Genomic DNA, 21,516 nt, shown 5'->3' with positions numbered 1-21,516 from the left:
CAACAACCTAGAAACAGCCTAGCAATGTGCCCTAGCAACCACGCACAACAACCTAGAAACACCCTAGCAATGCCCTAGAAATCAACAATCACTTAGCAACGCCCAAGCAACCAAACACCCACAACACCCTAGAAACAGCCTAGCAATGCCCAAGCAACCACTAACAACACCCTATAAACCACCAAGCACTGCCCTATAGCAACCAACCACAGCATCTTAGAAACAGCCTAACGACACCCTAGCAACCACCAACAACACCCTATAAACCACCAAGCAATCCCCAAGCAATCATCCACAACATCCTAGAAACAGCCTAGCAATGCCCTAGCAACCACCCACAACACTCTAGAAACAGCCTAACAATGCCCTAGCAACCAACCACAACACCCTAGAAACAGCCTAACAATGCCCTAGCAACCACCAACAACACCCTAGAAACCACCAAGCAATGCCCTAGTAATCATCCACAACAACCTAGAAACAGCCTAGCAATGTGCCCTAGCAACCACGCACAACAACCTAGAAACACCCTAGCAATGCCCTAGAAATCAACAATCACTTAGCAACGCCCAAGCAACCAAACACCCACAACACCCTAGAAACAGCCTAGCAATGCCCAAGCAACCACTAACAACACCCTATAAACCACCAAGCACTGCCCTATAGCAACCAACCACAGCATCTTAGAAACAGCCTATCAACACCCTATCAATCAACATCAACACCTATAAATCACCTAGCAACACCCTACCAACCAACCAAAACACTTAGCAATGCCCTATCAACAACCCAGAACACCCTAGTAACTGAAAAGCAAAATCCTGGCAACACCTGCGAAAAAGTTATTTGAAGCACCAAGTTACTTTCAAAAGTTGAGCAAATGATGACAGAATATTAATTTTTGAGTGAACGATCTCTTTCATCATTGTCATTTAGTAATAAGATCGTATGAGTTTTTGAATCGAGATCACAATCTTTTAACGATTAGTCGCGCAGCTTTACATTGACTCCAACTAAAGGATGCATTCGAGTTTACACCCAAACTCATGTTGTCATGCTAGTTTCCCCCTCAGGAGCCCAGCAGCAGCTGAAGGAGTGTGTGTTTGAGCGCAGTGTGTGTGTGTGTGTGTGTGTGTGTGTGTGTGTGTGTGTGTGTGTGTGTGTGTGTGTGTGTGTGTGTGTTTCTGATTCTCTCTCATTCTGAAGGATCTGACGGCCAGCTGGCTGCACTCGTCCTCTACATGCGCTAATTCCCAATTACTGCACCTCTTCTCTTAGGACACCCCACCGCAGATGGTGCCACTACTCTCTCTCTCTCTCACACACACACACACACACACACACACACTCAGTAAACGCATCTGCTTACAGGACAAAACAACCTGTCAACTGCAGATGCTCAGCCTCATAATGCAGAACTCTTCACTGAGACACTTGTTGCATTGAATCCTTTAATTACAGGCTTTAGAGAATCCAAACAAAACACAGGCTATATATAAAGTCTAATAATAATATAATAATGTGTGTCACAACGGTGTCCTGTAGTGTGACATGCTATTCAATATTTATTGCTATATTTGTTTAATTCTTCTATATAAAAATGTTATGGACATGTTATACATGAACTGTTTTCTACTATGAACTCTATTCTACTGTACAAAAGTTCGGGGGAAAGTTGATACAAATTTCTATGTGAATATATGTTAAAATGTAATTTATTTCCCTGATGAAAGCTGGATTTTCAGCATCATTACTCCAGTCTTCAGTGTCACATGATCCTTCAGAAATCACTAATATGGTGATTTGATGCTCAAGAAACTGTTATGATTATTATCAGTGTTGTGCTGCTTCATATTTTGTGGAAACCATGATAAAAAAAAATAATCTTTTTTTTTAGATAGAAAGTTCAAAAGAACAGCATTTATTTGAAATATACATCTTCTGAAACATTATAAATGTCTTCAGTCTGTCACTTTTTGAGATTTTTTTTTATAAATCTATCTCAAATGCGCTTTAGAAATAAGTCAAATATGAACTCATAATCATAAGACGTGTCTCTTACCCAGCTTGAACATGAACGACAGCAGGACTGCTTTTTTATATCGTACATAAATCCGTCCAAACTCCATGTCCTGAAGTGATGCTCGACTTCCAGCCTCTAAACCTGCGGACACGTGTGGAAATATTCCCAGATCATCGTGTTTTCATCCTGAGGGAAGATCTGTGTGTTCTCTGAGTCTCGTTCAGTTCAACTCCTTCACTCGCTCACTCTCTCTCTCTCTCTCTCTCTCTCTCTCTCTCTCTCTCTCTCTCTCTCTCTCTCTCTCTCTCTCTCTGCGGGATGATGGAAAACACGGCGTGGATGTTTATCCTTTATCCTGCTCGCTCCTCTCCTCTGTCTCTCTCTCTCTCTCTCTCTCTCTCTCTCACTATGATTGTCACTTTAGAACTCCTCTCTCTCTCTCTCTCTCTCTCTCTCTCTCTCTCTCTCTCTCTCTCTCTCTCTCTCTAGGAGCAGATGGCCATTACCTCTGACCACTTTTACATGACCTTCATAACAAATGAGTGTTAGTTTAAGCTAAATCCGCTGTTAAACCTGACAGAAATGGGAAGAAAGAGAGAGAGAAAGAGAACGTTGCAATTGTTCACAATTTCTTTTAAATCATTATTTCGTCTCTCAATATGAAATGCATGAAAGACGCATGCATAATAACAAAACTGCATGCATAATAATAACAATAAACAGAAAAAGTTGCTTAAAGTAGTTTTAGATTAAGTAAACTTTTGAGCCAAAATCTCAAATATTAAGAGCAGCGTTGCTATCATTAAGACGCTATTAATATTTTGAATTAGTTTTTTATTTTAATATTAAGTTTTTTGTTGTTACTTTAATGTTTTATTTTTAATTTATTTCAGTTTTAGTTATTTCAATCAATTTAAACAAAATAATCAGTGTATATATACAGTATGTGTATATTCTTTTAAGTAAAAACTTAGTATTACCGTAACTTTAATATCCCTGGTTAAGAGTAAAAAAACAAACACATTTTAACATGTAAAATAATGTATTTTTTATATCTTTATCTCCTAGATAAACCACGTATCTCCACTCAGTTAACATGCTAGCAATATAGTCATGTGACAAAAAAATATATATTATTTTAAACTTTTATTAATATTTTCACATACATTTAAAATATAGTTTAACAGCATAAACAAATATATATATGATGGAATATATATTGTGCACATGATTGTGATCACGGCTGCTGTCAGCTGTCTTTACTCTGATCGGCTCTGACATTAATACAGATCTGATCTCATAAACACTCACACTGGTTCATGAACGACTTCTGCTGATGTGTAAACACAGGTATCTTCATTCAACAGCTCCAGTCTGCATTCCTGACGGGACACACATTAATCCCAGCGGGGTTTTCCTCTCCAGGATCCGTCTAAACGGCCTGGAAAAGTTCCAGACATTTTATTCAAATGAGGGAGATTAAGAGCTTTACAACACATTCTTGTGTAAGGTGTTTCACTTCAAAACAACCGGCTTGAAAAGTTGTAAAATGGATCCAATGTTTGTTCATATACAGAATAAAAACCATATGAATTATGAATGTTGAATTATGAGTCCTATAAGACTGAGGTCGCATTGCAAAACATCAGACCTGTCTCTGACATATGGAACTGGAACACATCAGAATCGAAAAGATCAGATTCCATGTGGTTTGTGTGTGTTATGAAAAAAATAATAATAAACAAACAGATACGAGTCACATGAGCAAAAAATCTGATTCATGAAAACTGTGACTTTCTCCCCAGTCCACTTTCTTTGAAGCTGCAATAATGCTGTATTATATAACATTATATATGGGGAACATTAAAGGGATAGTTCACCCAAAAATGAAAATTCTGTCATCATTTACTCACCCTCAAGTTGTTTCAAACTTGTATGAATTTCTTTTTTCTGCTGAACACAAAAGAAGATATTTTGAAAAATGTCTGTAATCAAACAGTTGATGGACCCCATTGACTTCCATAGTATTTTTTTTTCCTACTATGGAAGTCATTGGGGCCCATCAACTGTCTGGTTACCCACATTTTTTCAAAATATCTTCTTTTGTGTTCAGCAGAAAAAAGAAATTCATACAGGTTTGAAACAACTTGAGGGTGAGTAAATGATGACAGAATTTTCATTTTTGGGTGAACTATCCCTTTAAATGATTAAATATCATTTAATAGAATATCTATAAGAATATTAAGGCTGCTTTAAGGAAGCAGTCCTGTGTGACTGGCAGGATGACGTGTGTTGGAAGAATCCCCATCTCACTCAGCTCTACATCTGACTAATATCAGTATTATTACAGCATGAACTTTAATTAAAGGATAAAACAGCAGTCAGCAGATAATGAAGATGAGTGAAAACACACACACACACACACACACACACACACACTTGACCGGATCACCGTTAGGAGTGACCACAGAAAGACTGCGATTGAGCCGTCAGGATTTTATCATCCTCTTCTTCACATTTGACAGAATTAGACATCTTTCAGCTCATCTAATCTATAACCTTGTAAAGCCTGACATATGAAATAATGTCTTCTTTTTTTTTTTATGGAACAGTTTGAACCTTTAGACAATATATATTTTAAAGGGGTGGTTGATTATGATTTGACTTTTCTAACTTTAGTTAGTGTGTAATGTTGCTGTTTGATCATAAACAACATCTGCAAAGTTACGACACTCAAAGTTCAAAGTAAAGGGAGATATTTGCATTTAAAGAAATCGCTTTTTAAGGACTACAACAAACGGCTGGTAGAGACTACACCACATTCCTCCCGGGTTAGTGACATCACCAACCCTAAAATTTACATAAACTCCACCCCTGAACACGATTTATAGATTATCAAGACAGAATATGCTAATCAATGACTAGAAGATAACTACACATAAATTCATCAACTAACCATTCAGAAACGTCCTGTTGCTTCTACATGTTGTCACTTCTTCTTGAGTCTCTCCATCATTGTCTGACTCTGGTTTGAACATAAAAGGCTAAAAGTTTTTGAAATGTTCAGTGCATGTCTGTGTGAGTGCGAGCTGTTGAAGCTCCGCCCCCTGTGCCGGGAGCAGCAGCTCATTTGCATTTAAAGGGACAGACACAAAACGGTGTGTTTTTGCTCACCCTCAAAAAGTGACAACTTTAACATGCTATATAAACATATCTGTGGGGTATTTTGAGCTAAAACTTCACACACACACACTCTGGGGACATCAGAGACTTATTTTACATCTTGTGAAAAGGGCATTATACCACCCCTTTAAGTTTTCATATGATTTTGTTCAGCATTATATTTAACAGCAGGCCTTTACAGTATGTTATAGTGGGAAAACAGCTAAAGTTTCTTCAGAGGCTCAAACTGAGCAAAAATATGAAATTTGGTGCAGATGCTGATTGTCACGAACTGCTCTGAGACACAACAGGTTGAGGATCTAAATGCAGTTTTATTTGAAAGGGTAATCCAAAGACTTTATACAGATAACAGTCAAGAGGTCATAAACACAAAGTAAGCAGTCCAAACAAACAAACAAACAAACAAAAAGAGGAATCCAAGAAACGGGCAAAGATTAGTGATGGGTCTTTCATGAATGATCCTGTGAATGAATGAATACTGTTCATTGCGTCTGTCACGTGACAAATGAATGAAAGACTCAAAAGAACGAAAGATGGTAAAGTAATTATTTATGCCCCCTGTAAATTATTTTTGACTGCATAATAATGATTTCTTAAATCAGAATATGATCAAGATCGCGCAGGTGGATGTGTTCGGGGAATTTGGCAGTTAAATGTATAACATTTAAAGCCACTTAATGAACGAAACGACTCGAAAAAAGATTTGTTCATTTTGATGAACGAGATCGAACAAGAGAGTCAGTAAAATGATCCAAACTTCCCATCACTAGCAAAAACCAAGAACACGGGACGAACACGGGACGAACACGGGACGAACACGGGACGAACACGGGACGAACACGGGACGAACACGGGACGAACACGGGACGAACACGGGACGAACACGGGACGAACACGGGACGAACACGGGACGAACACGGGACGAACACGGGACGAACACGGGACGAACACGGGACGAACACGGGACGAACACGGGACGAACACGGGACGAACAGAGAAGGCTCGGAATTGCAGTAGAGACACTAAACAAGACTTCGCAGGGAATGATTGTGAAAACCAGGCTTATATAAGGTAAGCTGAACAAGGTAATGACACACAGGTGAATGTGATCATGGCTGATTAGTCTGGGCAAAGGATTATGGGAAATGTAGTTTGTGGCTGTGTGGTGATTGGATGGGTTGGAGTGCCTCTGGTTATCACTCTCACTGGCGATCGTTACACTGATATTTATACGGCGATGAAATTCTGATGCTTGTAATGTAAATCACTGAGATCTTTATCTCAGTATAACAGACTTCTTATATAAAATGCATATAAATATCAGTCGTTACTCTATATCTGCTAATAATGTCTTAGTAAGATATTTAAATGCTTAGTTTTATGATCAAATCTCTGTAGTTTTAAAACATATAATGCAATGCAATGCAACGATGATTAATAGATGAACAAATAAAGCCGCATGATCATATTTCATCTGCATGATTTTTCTAAAAATGTATGTCTGGATAATCAAGTAAACCGGAGCTTCTTCAGTCCAGTGAGTGTTCATCTTGAAATATTACTAAAGTTATTCTTACGTTTATAAATCAGTGCAGATTTCTCAGCAGAAAGACTTGTGAAGCTCGAGCTGAGGGATGATGTTTGTACAGTTACTGTAAGACTTTTACTGGATAAAAGAGTTTGGAGATCGAGTGTGACAGGTTTATCAGATCATGCTGATCATTTAAAGGCTTGATCCAGCAGTTTTATATGGCTAAACATGATTTTATAAAGGTTTGAGACATGAATAAAATCATACAGCGTCTCAGAGATCATCGTAAAAAGATATGCACTTTATACACTGAAAGAAAAATTTCCTGTGAAACAATTCTCACTCAGAAATTACTAGTTAATTTGACAAATAATTAAATGGAAAGTAAAAATGTGAAAATTTTAAAGTATAGCAGAGACTCAATCAGTTTCAGTGGTTAACAAAGAAGACTATAAACTTTTTGAATATAATTATATATTTTGGCTAAAATATGTCATTATATTTCTATTTATAAGTGACTATTTCAATAGATTTCCTCTGTAAGACTTTATAATAAGGTTCAGATTCTTATGTAAAGACTGAACTATTTTTTCGTTTTGCAAAACATACTCCCAAATATCTGTGGCCAGAACAACGCAACAATGAAACATGAAAACTCTCTCTTATCCGCTCTCCTGCTCACAGACTGATGATGTTTGTTAACCTCCGAATGTAACGACACAATCTCATCCCACATGAACGTCACTCTGAAGGAATTCCAGCAGGGATCTTTCACCTCATTAATCATCTCTGGAGCTTTGCACTCCAACTCCTTATATTATAAAGCGTTTGTGGATCACACAGCAGAATCACTGCCTGAGACGTGATGTCAAACTCAACGTTTGCATCTAATGCATCAACATATGAGGTAAAACAGCCAATGCACATGTGCCTTCAGCAGTGAAAGACTGCAGCAATGCAGTGAAAACCTGTTAATTGGGTCACTATATTAAGTGAAAAACAAACTAATAAGACGTTTCAATAAAATACTGTTAAATGTACAGAAAAAGAACAAGCCGTCTTATAATTCATTTATAATTTTAGATGTATTTTTTCATGTCAGTAGGGTTTTATGTAACATCTTGAATGCTTTTTGCATTATTTTGGTGTCATGCACTGCAAAAAAAGATTTTCTTATTCAGTATTTTTGTCTTATATTTCAGTACAAATATCTAAATATTCTTAAATCAAAATACATTTACTGGAGAAGCATGTTGTATTTTCTGGAAGAAGAAAAAAATCGAAATGAAGTGAGTTCGTGCTTAAAACATGAACAAATATCTGCCAATGGGGTCAGAAAAGTACACAGTTTAGCCTCTGAATTAAGTTTATTTTTGACCCCATTGGCAAAAATAAATAAATCTTGTTTTAAGCAAAAACTCACTTCATTTTGACACATTTCTCTCAGTAAACAAGACTTAATATCTTCAGTCCTTTTGCTTCTCCAGTAAATCCATCTTGATTTAACAATGTTTAGATATTGAAACAAGAGAAAAACTCTGAGAAAGACCATCATTTTGCAGTGTTTGTTCCCATGATGGTGTTTTGTGTTTATGACACTGCACCTTCTACATATTAATATTAATATTAATCTCAGCTTATGAAAACAGCTACTTTGATTCATCATGTGACTTGCTCTTTACCACATGTGTTATTATGGTGGTTTTCAGCACATTATAAAGGTGAAAAACAGATTTTAGTTCTACGGTAGGCATAACATGAATCAGTTAATATATATATATATATATATATAGTTTCACTGTAAATTTAAGTTCAATTCGTTAAACCTAAATGTTGCGACTGTATTTTTACAGTAAAGTTCAGGGGAAATGAATGAATCTGCTTATAGGCTTTGGTTGTTGTGAAGAAGTCCACAAAAAGAGGTTTTACTGGCATAATCTGATTAACTCAAAAAGCAACATAAAGGAGCCGAATCATCCGTTCATAATGAACAGCAGTTTCATAGAGATGGAGATTGTGTGTGATTTTCAAGCTAAAACGAGGAGCTGACCTGACTCATGATGTGTCACGGTGAGTGTTTAGAGATCATACGCTGTAGTAGTGGTTTAATCATCTCTGAGTCAGGTGGTGTTTGATACGGACACAGAAACCTGGAGATCAGAGGACATCAGCTTCTGAAGAGCTTGTGTTCTTACACACTCGGATCCTGTAAAGGGACAGTTCACCCAAAGTTAATCATTTACTCCCTCAAGCTGTTTCAAACCTTTATGAATTTGTTTCTTCAGCTGAACACAAAAGAAGATATTTTGAAGAATGTTTACAACTTAACAGTTGGCGGACCCCATAGACTTCTATAGAATAGTCAATGGGGACTATCACATGTTTAATTACACATATTCTTCAAAATAGTCATTAAGTAATAAAGTCATTACACCGTGTCCTAACCAGACGCGATGCGATTAAAATTCCAGCGACAAATAATTTGTCTGTCCACACTAGACGCGACACGACTGCGAAATGCGTAAAAATCAATAAAAATCCACAGCCAATCAGAACAGCGTGTGGGCGGAGTCTCGCGGCGAGTGCACGGCACCAGAGAGTAATCTTGACGGCACTCGCAAGACAATGGATAAGTAGCAACATAATCAAATTCACAAATATTACACCATTTAAACATTATTAAAATACATAGGCTGAGTTACTAAAACAATCTTTGTCAAAGAATACACTTGTTTGTTCACAGTTTGAACGTTCTTGGTCCATTTGTAGATCTGAGGTGAATTATCCATTGTTGCTTTTACAGCAGCAAAGCTGGAGCACTAAATGATATTCAAAGTCACATGACACGCTTTAAACATTAAATAAAGCACATAAACAGTACCTGAGATTAGTACGCCACACTTTGTGTTTGTTGTTCCAGCGTGTCGTCAGGAACAACTTGAGGGAGTAAATGATGACAGAATTTCATTTTTGGGTGAACTATCCCTTTAAAGGGACACTTCACCCATTTGCATTAAGCTTTGTATTGTTAGAAACCCAGTCATATATTATAATAAACGTGGATTTTTCATTAATTTTTCCCTGAGATGGGAGAAATAAGGATTTAAGTGTTTTACTTCCTGCTTATTATGACGTAAAAATCATCATTTTGCGTCATAATAAGCAGGAAGTCACATTTCATTGAAAAGTGTAGAGACTACAAACACTAGCTCCTCATTATTCCAGGGGGCGGGACCCGCTCACGCTACAGGCCTATTACAGATCAGTGGGTGGGACTTCACTTTCTGAAACTAAAAGCAATATCCTCCATCTTGTTTGGAAGCTAAGCTAACAGGCACTGTGGAGCAAGCTGTGAAGATATGACAATAGCGGAGGGTAACGTTACTCAATATGATGTAGAAGAAGAGGATTTCGGAAGTCTGATGCTCGAATCAGGTGTTTGTGGCTACCTTTACAAGCCGCATAGCGAAGAGCAGCCGAGGCAGAAGACCTGCCTGTCGCGGACGAGAAGCCCAGACTGGCTCGAGCTGGGGGCGGACTGGTGGCGCCGGTGATCTCACTATGCAACTACGAACCGCTACGAACACAGAGATAGAGTCCGTCTGCTGCAAAGCATTTAAACGATGCCAATTTCTCCTGGACGAAATCTCTGAATCAGACGAGGACACGGACGTTTGTGTTGTGAACCATCCTAGTTTCGCACCGCATCTGACTGAACATCCCGGTAACGTAACCATGCAATAATTCACCACTTCGAAAGAAATACAAATGAGGAGTAATTCATTAATGAGTTCGCCAACTAACTAACGTTAGACATTTTGTGTGAAATGAATTTCAAGCTCCGGTGGTAGCTAGCCTTATGGACGGATGAGTGATTCATATGCGTCAGAGTCTCACTAGTAGCCTTGTTGTTTTCAACTGCGCTCTCTAACTGGTAGGCGCGGCTTGGGAGTGGCTGGCCTCCTAGGGCAGCGAAGCAAGTGCATTCTGGGAGTTGTTGTCTTTCATCCACATAAGCCAAAAATACATTTTCTGGCTTTTCTCAGTCTAGAAAGCTCCAAATTCAAAAATAATTTCACATTTCTTCTACATAAATGACCTATTTTAAATACACATTCATCTTTCCAGAGGTGAAGTATCCCTTTAAAACGGAATCAAGAACCCTTAGGTTCTATATAGAACCCCGTGGAACCTTTTTTCTAAGAGTGATATCACAAAAACGGACAATTTCCATGTACAATTTCAAAAACGTTTCATAGGATGAATTTCGAGTGCTTAAACTTTCAAATAATCCATAATTTATAAAAAAATAAAAAGGGCAATAAAAAGTGATGTCATGATTCTCACAGAGCTCTGAAGGTGCAAAGGGATTTAAATGACAATTAATCTTCAGTAATATTATCAATTAGACACTATAATGACACTATATTGGATGAGAACTGCAGTTGAGCTGCTGGATAAAGACTAACTTTGCAACTGAATTGAAACAAATACTGAACTAAAGTGAGCTGAATAATGACACTTATCTTCTGTTGATGTACCTTACAGCTGAATTTGTTTCATAATTGATGAATTTTTCAAAACAAACACTGTTATCTTCCCGTTTATTACAATGAAGCTGCTTTGAAACTGTTAAAAGCGCTAGACTGGAGTTAGACTAAAATAATCACTTGACGCTGTTTTTTATTCGTACTTTTATTCAGTAAAGAATATTTTTGAACATAATCCACTTTAAAACCTTTTTTTTTTTTTTACTTAACTGGATAGTCTGTCATTCACTGACCCTCATGTTGTTCTGAAAGCATTCGACTTTCTTTCCACTGTGGAAAACAAATCTTTAGCCAAACCTTCATGCTGCCTTGTATCCACAGACAGTGACCTCATATCATGCACTCCGACTCTTATCAAACCATGTGTATTATTGTATACCTGTAGCATTAATCTGTCCACTACTAGCGCCCTCTGTTGGTGACTGTCAGTCACAGCACAAACTGCACTAAAGCACTTGTGGGTGTTTGGTTGTAAAGCAAGCAATTAATGTAAATGACCACTGTATCTGACTTTATACTCTAGTGTAGATCTTACGTATATCAAGGTCAGTTTTCTAACAATCACTTGAAGGGTGAAATAAATATTCTCCTAAATCTTTCTCCTAATTTATGTATGTATGTGTGTGTGTATGTATACACTACTGGTCAAAGCTTTAGATTGGTAAGATTTTTTAAAAAGCTTTTAAGATCGGTAAAGAAGTCTCTTCTGCTCACCAAGGCTGCATTTATTTGATAAAAAACAATAATAAAAAAAAACAGTATTATTGTGAAATATTATGACAATTTAAAATAGCTGTTTTCTATTGGAATATATTTTAAACTGTAATTTATTCCTGTGATCAAAGCTGAATTTTCAGCATCATTACTCCAGTCTTCAGTGTCACATGATCCTTCAGAAATCATTCTAATATGATGATTTGATGCTCAAGAAACATTCATTATTATTTTCAATGTTGAAAACAGTTGTGTACAATTTTATTTCAAAATTCTTTGATGATTAGAAAGTTCAAAAGAACAGCATTTATTTAAAATAGAATATTTTCTAACATTATAAATGTCTTTACTGTAACTTTTGATCAGTTTAACTCATCCTTGATGAATAAAAGTATTGATTTATTTTATTTATTTCCCCCAAAAATAAAATTAAAATTCTTACTGACCCCAAACTTTTGAACGGTAGTGTTTAATGTTACAAAAGCTTTAGATTTCAGAGAAATGCTGTTCTTTTGAACTTTCTATTCATCATAGCATCATGACATAAAAATTTAAAAAACTGTTTTCAACATTGATAATAATCATAAATGTTTCTTGAGCATCAAATCATCATATTAGAGTGATTTCTGAAGGATCATGTGACACTGAAGACTGGAGTAATGATGCTGAAAATTCAGCTTTGATCACAGGAATAAATTACAGTTAACTATATATTCACATAGAAAACAGCTGTTTTAAATTGTAATAATATTTCACAATATTACTTTTGTTTGTATTTTTTTTTTTTTGTATTTTGTTTGTATTTTTAATCAAATAAATGCAGCCTTAGTGAGCAGAAGAGACTTCTTTTAAAAACATTAAAAATCTTACCGATCTAAAACTTTTGACCGGTAGTGTATATATATATATATATATGTTAGATATTTATAATATGTACATTATTATTATTTATATCATTATATATTTTATGCATGACACATGTGTCTATAATAACAGACCAACACGTGCAGGTATGCTCACAAGGACACTCATAAACACACGTGCAAACACACAAGCACACAGCATCAGTCGTCAATTATTAAACAAACATGATACTGTTCAGAGAGAGAGAGAGAGAGAGAGAGAGAGAGGGAGAGAGAGAGAGAGAGAGAGAGAGAGAGAGAGAGAGAGAGAGACACACACACACACACACACACACACACACAGCTACTTCACACATCTCACCTGAACATCCACACACTCCCGCTGGATATTTCCCACAGGATTATTCTGCTTCTCGATGAGCTCTGACCGTCGCTGATGGACACAGGTAAAATCATTACACTTTATCATTTACACTTTCAGTCCAGATCAGACTTCTGGAAACTTCTGTTCATCGTCACATCAGAACACGGCGAGGCTGGAGAGCGTCCAAGAGCGTTAGTTGTGTAAATCTGTTTATAAAACACACACAGACTAAACGGAAAACAAGAGTTTGATAAGAGATCAAGAGATCATTTTATGAACCAAAAAAAATATTAAAGAAAACCTACAAACAATCTAAATGTTGGGTAAACCTTTAGTTAATGCATTAGTTAACATTAACAATGAGCACTATGTTATTACAGCATTAGTTAATGTTAGATTATAAAAAATACAATTGCTCATTGTTAAAGTCAGCTCACAGTGCATTAACTTATTAACTAGCCGAGAAGAAGAGCGTCACACTAACTAACAAGCTCAATGAAACCGTTCTTCATCTGAAGAACACAAACGGGTCACCTGATCAAACATTTCCATTTCTGAGGGTTTAAAGGGGCTTGTGTGTCAGCGCTGAATAATTCAGGGGCTGTTTTGAGGTGAAGGTTTCTCCACCAGACTGACGTTTCAAGTAACTCTCAGGTGGAAGATTACAGGTCGTGTGTGTAACACCTGAACTAAAAGACAAGAGCAACTAGATTTGTGTATTGTCTAAAGAAAACGGCCAAAGCACTCGTGCATTCCTCAAACTTTCATTGAGGCAGAATTTGATACGTTGCGGTCGTTGAAAGTTTTAGGTCAGTCTTTAAAAAAAAAAAGCAATTAATACTTTTATTCATCAATGACACATTAAAATGATCAAAAGTCACAATAAAGGCATTTATAATGTTACAAAAGATTTCCATTTCAAATAAATGCTGTTCTTTTGAACTTTTGATTCATCAAAGAATCCTGAAAAATAACAAACATTTATCACAGATTCCACCAAAATATGAAACTGTTTTCAACATTAATAATAACAAATGGGGGGGTATTACTTTACAATAAGGCCTTGTTTGTTAACAGCAGTTAAAGGGTAACTAAACCCCTGGTCAGAGCCTGACTCCACCCACATTAGCAAACATGAAATAATGAGCAATATATTTAAGCATTTATTAATCTTTGTTAATATTACTAAGTAAAATTCTTACAATTCATTGTTTTTTCATGTTAACCGTTAACAAATATAACTTTGAATTTTAGAAAATGTATTAGTAAATGTTGAAATTACCATTGACTAAGATTAATTAATGCTGTAGAAGTATTGTGCATTGTTAGTTCATGTTAACTAATAATGTTAAAGCTGCCGTCGGCAACATTTTTTTGATCATATTCAGTGTAATCGACACTATAATCAGACAGAACAACATAAATAAGGTGGTTTTAGAAAAAAAACCCGAGCTTCTAACTCCACCTGGAGTGTGTTATTTGTTTTGCAAAAATCCAGCGCTCCCGCTTCATCTGGTCCAATCAGCGCAGGGGGGTGTGAGATCTGACTGTCAATCACAGGTCGTGCACACGCCACCACAGATCCCCCCTCACTCGCGCACGTTAATATCACATGCACACGCCACGCCTGAAGTTCGCCTGGAGATTGCATGAAGCGTGATGGCGGAGAGAAAATCTACTAACAAGCTTCCAATTCCTCGGTTATTACTATCTATGGATAGATTAGCCAGGGCAGCCTACCTCCGAGTCCATGGTGTTGATAGATGCTGAAGAGACGGACGCGTTCACAGAAAATCAGGTACACACGCACAGTAGCCGCGTTTCCATTACCCTTCAAATTGCGCAAATTGAAATTGCGAATTGAAAATACGCTTAATGGAAACACGTCAATTTCGCAAAAACTCCCATTTATCGCAAAAAAGTTTTTACGCTCTCATGAGGTGGTTTTTCAGGCAATTCGAAAAATGAATATTTCGCAAAACTGCAATGGAAACAGTTTTTGCGCATTTACAGTCACCTGACTTAGAAGACGCAGTGTGTTTGAAGTCCATGTATAGCTACGCAAATAATAATAATTTTATATTATTTTATTATAACATTTAATAGGCTATATTTAGAAGAGGCTTTTATGCAAAAAAGGAACAAAGCTGAGTGTGGAGCGCGCACTGCATGACACGGAGGCGCGGCCACAAACACTTGCATTTTCCAATCAACAGTGGAAACAACTTATACTCTATCATTTCTGGTCAGACAGAAAATAATAATACATTATTCTCAACCACTTTTATTTGTGTAAACTCACAATAACAAGAAAATGCTGTGCTTTTGTAAAATAAAAGAAACAATCAGACGCACATGATCTCCGTAAACTGGGGCGCGAGAACTGAAACAAAATATAGCCTGTGTAGGCTAAAGCTTGAAATGTCCACTTTAAAACGAACAAATTCGAATCGAAAGCTAATACCTTCTGATTATGTAGGCTAATCCGTATGAAAGTTGCATTTCTTTCTAAAAGCGCATCTGATAACAGCGGAGATGGAGATGTGATTTTAGCCGACACTTAGAAAACAATAGTTTATTAATTATATTAATGGCTCTTCTCATTCAGCACTGCGGGAAATACATCAATTCCAGTTTCTAATTTGGCCTTAGAAAACCAGTAAAATCGACATGTTTTTTATAATTTAATAATTTAATAATTTGTGAATATTTTAAATGTTTAATAAAGGGGCAAAAAGTCATAAATAAAGCACAGCAGTTGTGTGTAGCCAGTTCAAATTAAAATGTTGGTGTTCAACTTGTTTTAAGAAGACAACAACCGTTCATTTTTCGTTTTTCAATTAGGGGTTAAAAAAGGAAAAACAAATAGACACAAAAGTTGCCTACATGGATCATTTGGACAGAACACGAGACAGAATTATTTATTAAATTCATAAAATAAACAATAATTAGCCTATAGGAATACTGGATTCTAAATCTCAAAGAAATGCCACAATCGGAGCAGAAATGAGGGCGAAACACCCAGAAACTCCTTATATGTGTCGTTCGGGGGTCTTTCCCTGCCATTAATGCTTGGATAACACGCCACGTCTCCTTCCATTAATAATAATAATAAAATCTAATGCGGTGGCTGTGATATTATAACCAACGTCCATTGCCGTGATTTTTGGAATGACTTATCGCGAGAGAAAAAAAGACGTTTTAGTCGCATAACATCGGTTAATGGAAACGCCGTCATTTCGCAATAGTTTTTTATCGATATTTAGATAATAGCGCAAAACATTTGCGCAAATCTGTAATGGAAACGCGGCTAGTGACGCACTGACGAGCACGACCTCGATGGGAGGGTGCTCGCTGGTAGTGGGGAGGGGCATGAGAGTTGTAAACATTCAAAATTTTGGCTAATCGACCCAATCTGCCAGACTTGCCGACGGCAGCTTTAACAATTGAAATTTTCAACAAAATATTTTGAGTAGCAAATCAGAATGATTTCTGAAGGATCATGTGACACTGAAGAGTGATGGTCACCTTTTGAACAGTGGTGTAATATAAAGTAAGTCTGAAAATAACATCACATTTAACCTCTTTCGTTCATCAGCCACTCCTCCGAACTTCCCCGATGATCCACGACGGCTTCATCAAAGGCCTCCTGGGCTCCAAGAAACTCCTGATTCATCCACACAGCGAGAGCCCACGATCCTTCCCAGCGTTCCTGCATACGACTCGATCAGCATCCTCACCGCCGGCCCGACAAACGACACGGACAGCATCCAGACGGGACACCCGGTGACCGACGGAGACAGCATCCAGACGGGACCCCCCGCGTACGACACCGACAGCAACCAAACGGCCCATCTGGCGTACGAGACGGACAGCAACCGGACCCTGAACCCAGCGTTCGACACGGACAGCACACACACACTCCACCCCGTGTACACACTGGACAGGGGGACCATGGAGGGAGTCCCGGGGCCTCCTGGAGGAGACGGTCCAACGTCCAGCATCTCACCGCCTCCATACACCCCGCCGGATCCGAAAACAGCCTACCTCATGTTCCCCTCCCCGGTGACGCATTACCCCAACCAGCCCGTCATCACATGTCAACCGGGAGCCAATCCACCGGCTTTCTACCAGCCCTCCTTCCTCCCGCCCGCCACATACCCGTCCTACACTATAGTAAGATCACGCTTTATCTCCAAACTCTAGGGATGCACATTTTGTCTGATACCGATAACCGATAATTCTTTATATTTGAAAGCCGATAACCGATATATTGGCCGATAAACCTCAATCAAAAAATGTTATGTAATTTTTGAGAGCCTGATTACAAACACAAGTCTCACCATTAAAAACCATTTCCCAAACACACAATTATAATGTTTTCATTATAACTTTATGTAGCCGATATACAGTGGACTTGTGCTGCACACGTTGCACTAAACTATATTTTCCTTTTTTTAAGTGATTCCAATCATATTTCAAGCGATTTAAAACCATCATGACTAACATTTTGATGATTATGGCTTACAGTTTATGAAAATTAAAATAAAATCTGAGATTTTGAATTTAGGGTTGCATAAGCTGTAAGCCATAATCATCAAAATTATAACAAATAAAGGCTTGAAATATCTCACTTTGCATGCAATGAGTCTATACAATATATTAATTTCACATTTTAAGCTGAATTACTGAAATACATGAACTTTTGCACGATATTAAAATTTTTCGAGTTTCACCTGTAGGTTACATTTAACAGTAACGTTCCATTTGTTAACATGAACTAATAATAAAAATCCATCTAAAGCATTTATTAATCTTACTTAATGTTGATTTCAATAATGGAGCTTATAGTAAAGTGCTACCGTTGTCTCTTTGAACAAAATCTTTAAAATCAGGTGTAACACTTTACCATAAGGTTCATTAGTTAACATTAGCTAATGTATTAACTAGCATGAACTAACTATGATCAATACATTTGTTACAGTATTTATTAATCTTTGTTAAATGTTAGTTACAGCTGTTCATTGTTTGTTCATGTTAGTTCACAGTGCATTAACTAATGTTAACAAATACAACCTTTGCTTTTAATAACGTATTAGTAAATGTTGAAATTAATATTAACCAAGATTAATAAATGCTGAAGTACTGTTCATTCTTAGTTCATGTTAAAGGGTTAGTTCACCCAAAAATGAGAATTCTGTCAGTAATTACTCACCCTCATGTTGTTCCAACCCCGTAAGACTTTCATTCATCTTCAGAACACAAATTAAGATATTTTTGATGTAATCTGAGAGCTGGCTCACTCCTCCATAGGCTTATCTGTTATTGAAACTTGCCAGCAAGGAAAGTTAGTAAGGACAATGTTCAAAATAGTCCAAGTGACTACAGTGGCTCGACCTTAAGTTTATCAAGCGACGAGAACACTTTTTTTGCGCAAAAAAAACCCCAAAATAGTGACGATTTTCTTCTGTGTGGGCCTCTGAGTGAGTTCACGTAAGAACGTAGGCTCACTTTTGGCTGACGCTGGTCATGTGTGTGATGCGTGTGATGCCGGCCAATAGTGAGCCTGTGTTCTGGCGTACAACCCAGAAGCGCTGCGCTGTTACATGAACTCACTCGTTATTTTTGTTTGTTTTTGCGCACAAAAAGTGTTCTCGTCGCTTGATAAACTTAAGGTTGAGCCACTGTAGTCACTTGGACTATTTTGAACATTGTCTTTACTAACTTTCTGGACCGGCAAGTTTCAATAACAGAGAAGCCTATGGAGGAGTGAGACAGCTCTCAGATTACATCAAAAATATCTTAATTTGTGTTCCGAAGATGAACGAAAGTCTTACGGGGTTGAACAACATGAGGGAGAGTAATTATTGACAGAATTGCCATTTTTGGCTGAACTAACACTTTAACTAAGGTAGTTAACTAATGTTAACTAATGAACCTGATTGTAAAGTGTTACCAATTCAGGTTATTCTTGGTTATAAGTAAACCATGAGTCACTTTGGATAAAACGCATCAATCCAAATGACTAATGATTAGGTCTGGAGCCTCAGGTCTAGTGATTGTTTATTCGTGGATGTATTTCAGTACATGAACGGGCCGGCGCTGGGAGAGGAGCAGCCGCCCGTACCCAAAGATTACCTGGTGGAGTCTCTGCTGGTGACCATCTTCTGCTGCATCATGAGCGGCCTCGTCGCGGTCATGTACTCGTATGAGGTCAGCACCTGAAACACACTGCATGATGAGTACAAACACACACACACACACAAACACCATATTCATGAATCCTGACCTCTGACCTCTCTGCAGACGCGTGCCGCGCTGGCCAGGGGTGATGTCCGTGAAGCTGAGAAAACGTCCCAGAAGGCTCGTCTGCTCGTCATGTTCAGTTTGATGTTCGGCATATTTGTTTTTGTGGGCTGGATTATTTATGTGGTGATAGTTCTTTGTGCATAGAAACTATTGACAGATAAAACATTTATTTACATAATCCACCGTTCAAAAGTTTGGAGTTGGTAAGAATTTGTGGTGTTTTTGAAAGAAGTCTCGTTCTGCTCACCGAGCCTGTGTTTATCTGATCAAAAATACAGTAAAAACAGTGAAATATTATTACAATTCAAAATAACTGTTTTCTATGTGAATATATTTTAAAATGTAATTTCAAAGCTGAATTTTCAGCATCATTACTCCAGTCTTCAGTGTCACATGATCCTTCAGAAATCATTCTGATATGATGATTTGCTGCTCAAGAAACAGTTATGATTATTATCAATGTTGCTTCATATTTAGTTTTTCAGGGTTCAAAAGAACAGTATTTATTTGAAATAGAAAAGTTTGTAACATTATGGGCCCTATTTGAACGATCTGAAACGCAAGTATCAAGTGCAAAACGCAAGTAACTTTGTGGGCGGGTCTCGGGCTAAGATAAAATGACTCTTGCGCCCGACGCAAATCTAAAATGTGTTGGTCTGAAGTAGCTTCATTATTCATAGGTGTGGTTTGGGCGTAACGTGAAATAAACCAATCAGAGCGTCATCTCACATTCCCTTTAAGAGCAGGCGCGCTTGTTCCATGGCGGATTGCTATTGTAACGGCGGATTTGCCAGACGCACGCCAGGAGCGGTTCACAGCCGAGGAGACCGACGTTCTCGTCAGGGCCGTAAAACACAGAGAAGTGACATTGGGGATGGAGAAACACACACAAATTAGCTTCGGTTAAACAGACGTATAATAATTTGGGTAAATGTGTAAGCTAGATTTATGCCTATTTTTTCACATCTTCATGGACACAACAATGATTTCCCTCGTGTGTTAATATTTTTCCTTGTAATAATGTATGGTTTTCTAAAAATGAGAACTGCTGCGTCTGTGTGTAGATGAGAGAATCAAAGTGTATGTGCGTTGTGCACACGCTACATTGATTATGGCCAAGCATGCGCCCTTAAAATAGCATATGAATAACATGCGCAACGTTTTCTCGAACTGCAAAATAGCACCAGGGAACGTTTGCGCCGGAACACGCCTCCTCTTTGCGCTGAACCGCCCGCGGGAGCGCAAGTTCATTTCCTAGTTTACCGACGTGCGTCTGTGGAGGGAAAAGTCCGCTTTGCGCGGGTGCAAAATAGGAATGATACATGCGTCGGTGTACAAAGTCAATTGCGCTGGGTGCAAGATAGGGCCCAATAAATGTTTTGATGCATTCTTGCTGGATAAAAGTATAAATTTATTTTAAAATATCTTCCTGCTCCCAAGCTTTTGAACGGTAGTGTATCAGAGGAGAAGAAACTAGTTTTACAGCATGGAGAAGTTGAACACGTGTGTCACTTCTCATTCTATACTATTATTCTCAAATGTGGAAAATAGTAATAATCACGTCATTAAAACGCTGAAATAACACTAATGAAGTGCATCTGAAAACGGCGTCCAAACGTTTGACACAGAAAACTGAATCTCCTGTATATAGAAGTGATTTCCCCTGTTGTGTGAGATTTAAACACTGAAGTCTTGCATTGTAAACAGATTTAACCTTGACTTCATTGTATCAAAGTGTATTATACTGTAGCATTTCAAGTTTCAGAAGCAAATCATTGATAGAGTTTGTATTTACATTCCAAGGTCTTAAAGCAACCAACTCTGAATATATCATTTCTTCCTAGAATCGGAAATGAAACACCTTCCTGTCACTGGTAATAAACCTTGTGCCTTTGTTGACTTTATTACATGAAGACTACCGTCATCTATAATTGCTAACAAACAGAATTATGTGTACAGTCTCTCTATGGTCATCTAAA

The 21,516-nt window shown here is 37.7% G+C and overlaps 2 protein-coding genes and 1 long non-coding RNA gene across 4 annotated transcripts in view; 2 read left to right on the top strand and 1 right to left on the bottom strand.

Annotated features, from left to right (window-relative positions):
* crb2b (crumbs cell polarity complex component 2b) overlaps window positions 1-13,345 on the bottom strand; it is a 47,749-nt gene extending 34,404 nt beyond the window's left edge. Inside the window, exons 1-3 of one of the 2 annotated variants that reach the window (XM_082187828.1) lie at window positions 13,226-13,345; window positions 3,335-3,464; window positions 2,063-2,164 (exon numbers count right to left, since the gene is read on the bottom strand). In XM_082187828.1, coding sequence (XP_082043954.1) covers window positions 2,063-2,164; window positions 3,335-3,383 — 151 coding nt within the window. In that variant the 5' untranslated portion in view covers window positions 3,384-3,464; window positions 13,226-13,345. The remainder of the gene's footprint in view (window positions 1-2,062; window positions 2,165-3,334; window positions 3,465-13,225) is intronic. The other variant, XM_082187829.1, reaches the window with a different exon arrangement.
* Window positions 1-21,516, top strand: part of LOC309513263 — a 61,067-nt gene that overhangs the window by 10,835 nt on the left and 28,716 nt on the right. The window lies entirely within an intron of this gene.
* prrt1b (proline rich transmembrane protein 1B) lies at window positions 13,179-21,444 on the top strand. Its single transcript, XM_082187904.1, has 4 exons — window positions 13,179-13,310; window positions 16,827-17,404; window positions 19,313-19,441; window positions 19,535-21,444. Exons 1-4 carry the CDS (start codon window positions 13,301-13,303, stop codon window positions 19,679-19,681), a joined length of 864 nt encoding a protein of 287 aa, XP_082044030.1. The 5' UTR covers window positions 13,179-13,300; the 3' UTR covers window positions 19,682-21,444.

The sequence above is a fragment of the Leuciscus leuciscus genome (genome assembly GCF_965113295.1).
Source record: "Leuciscus leuciscus genome assembly, chromosome: 13".
In the NCBI taxonomy this organism is placed as follows: domain Eukaryota; kingdom Metazoa; phylum Chordata; class Actinopteri; order Cypriniformes; family Leuciscidae; genus Leuciscus; species Leuciscus leuciscus.
This window is presented reverse-complemented; position numbering and strand designations above follow the sequence as displayed.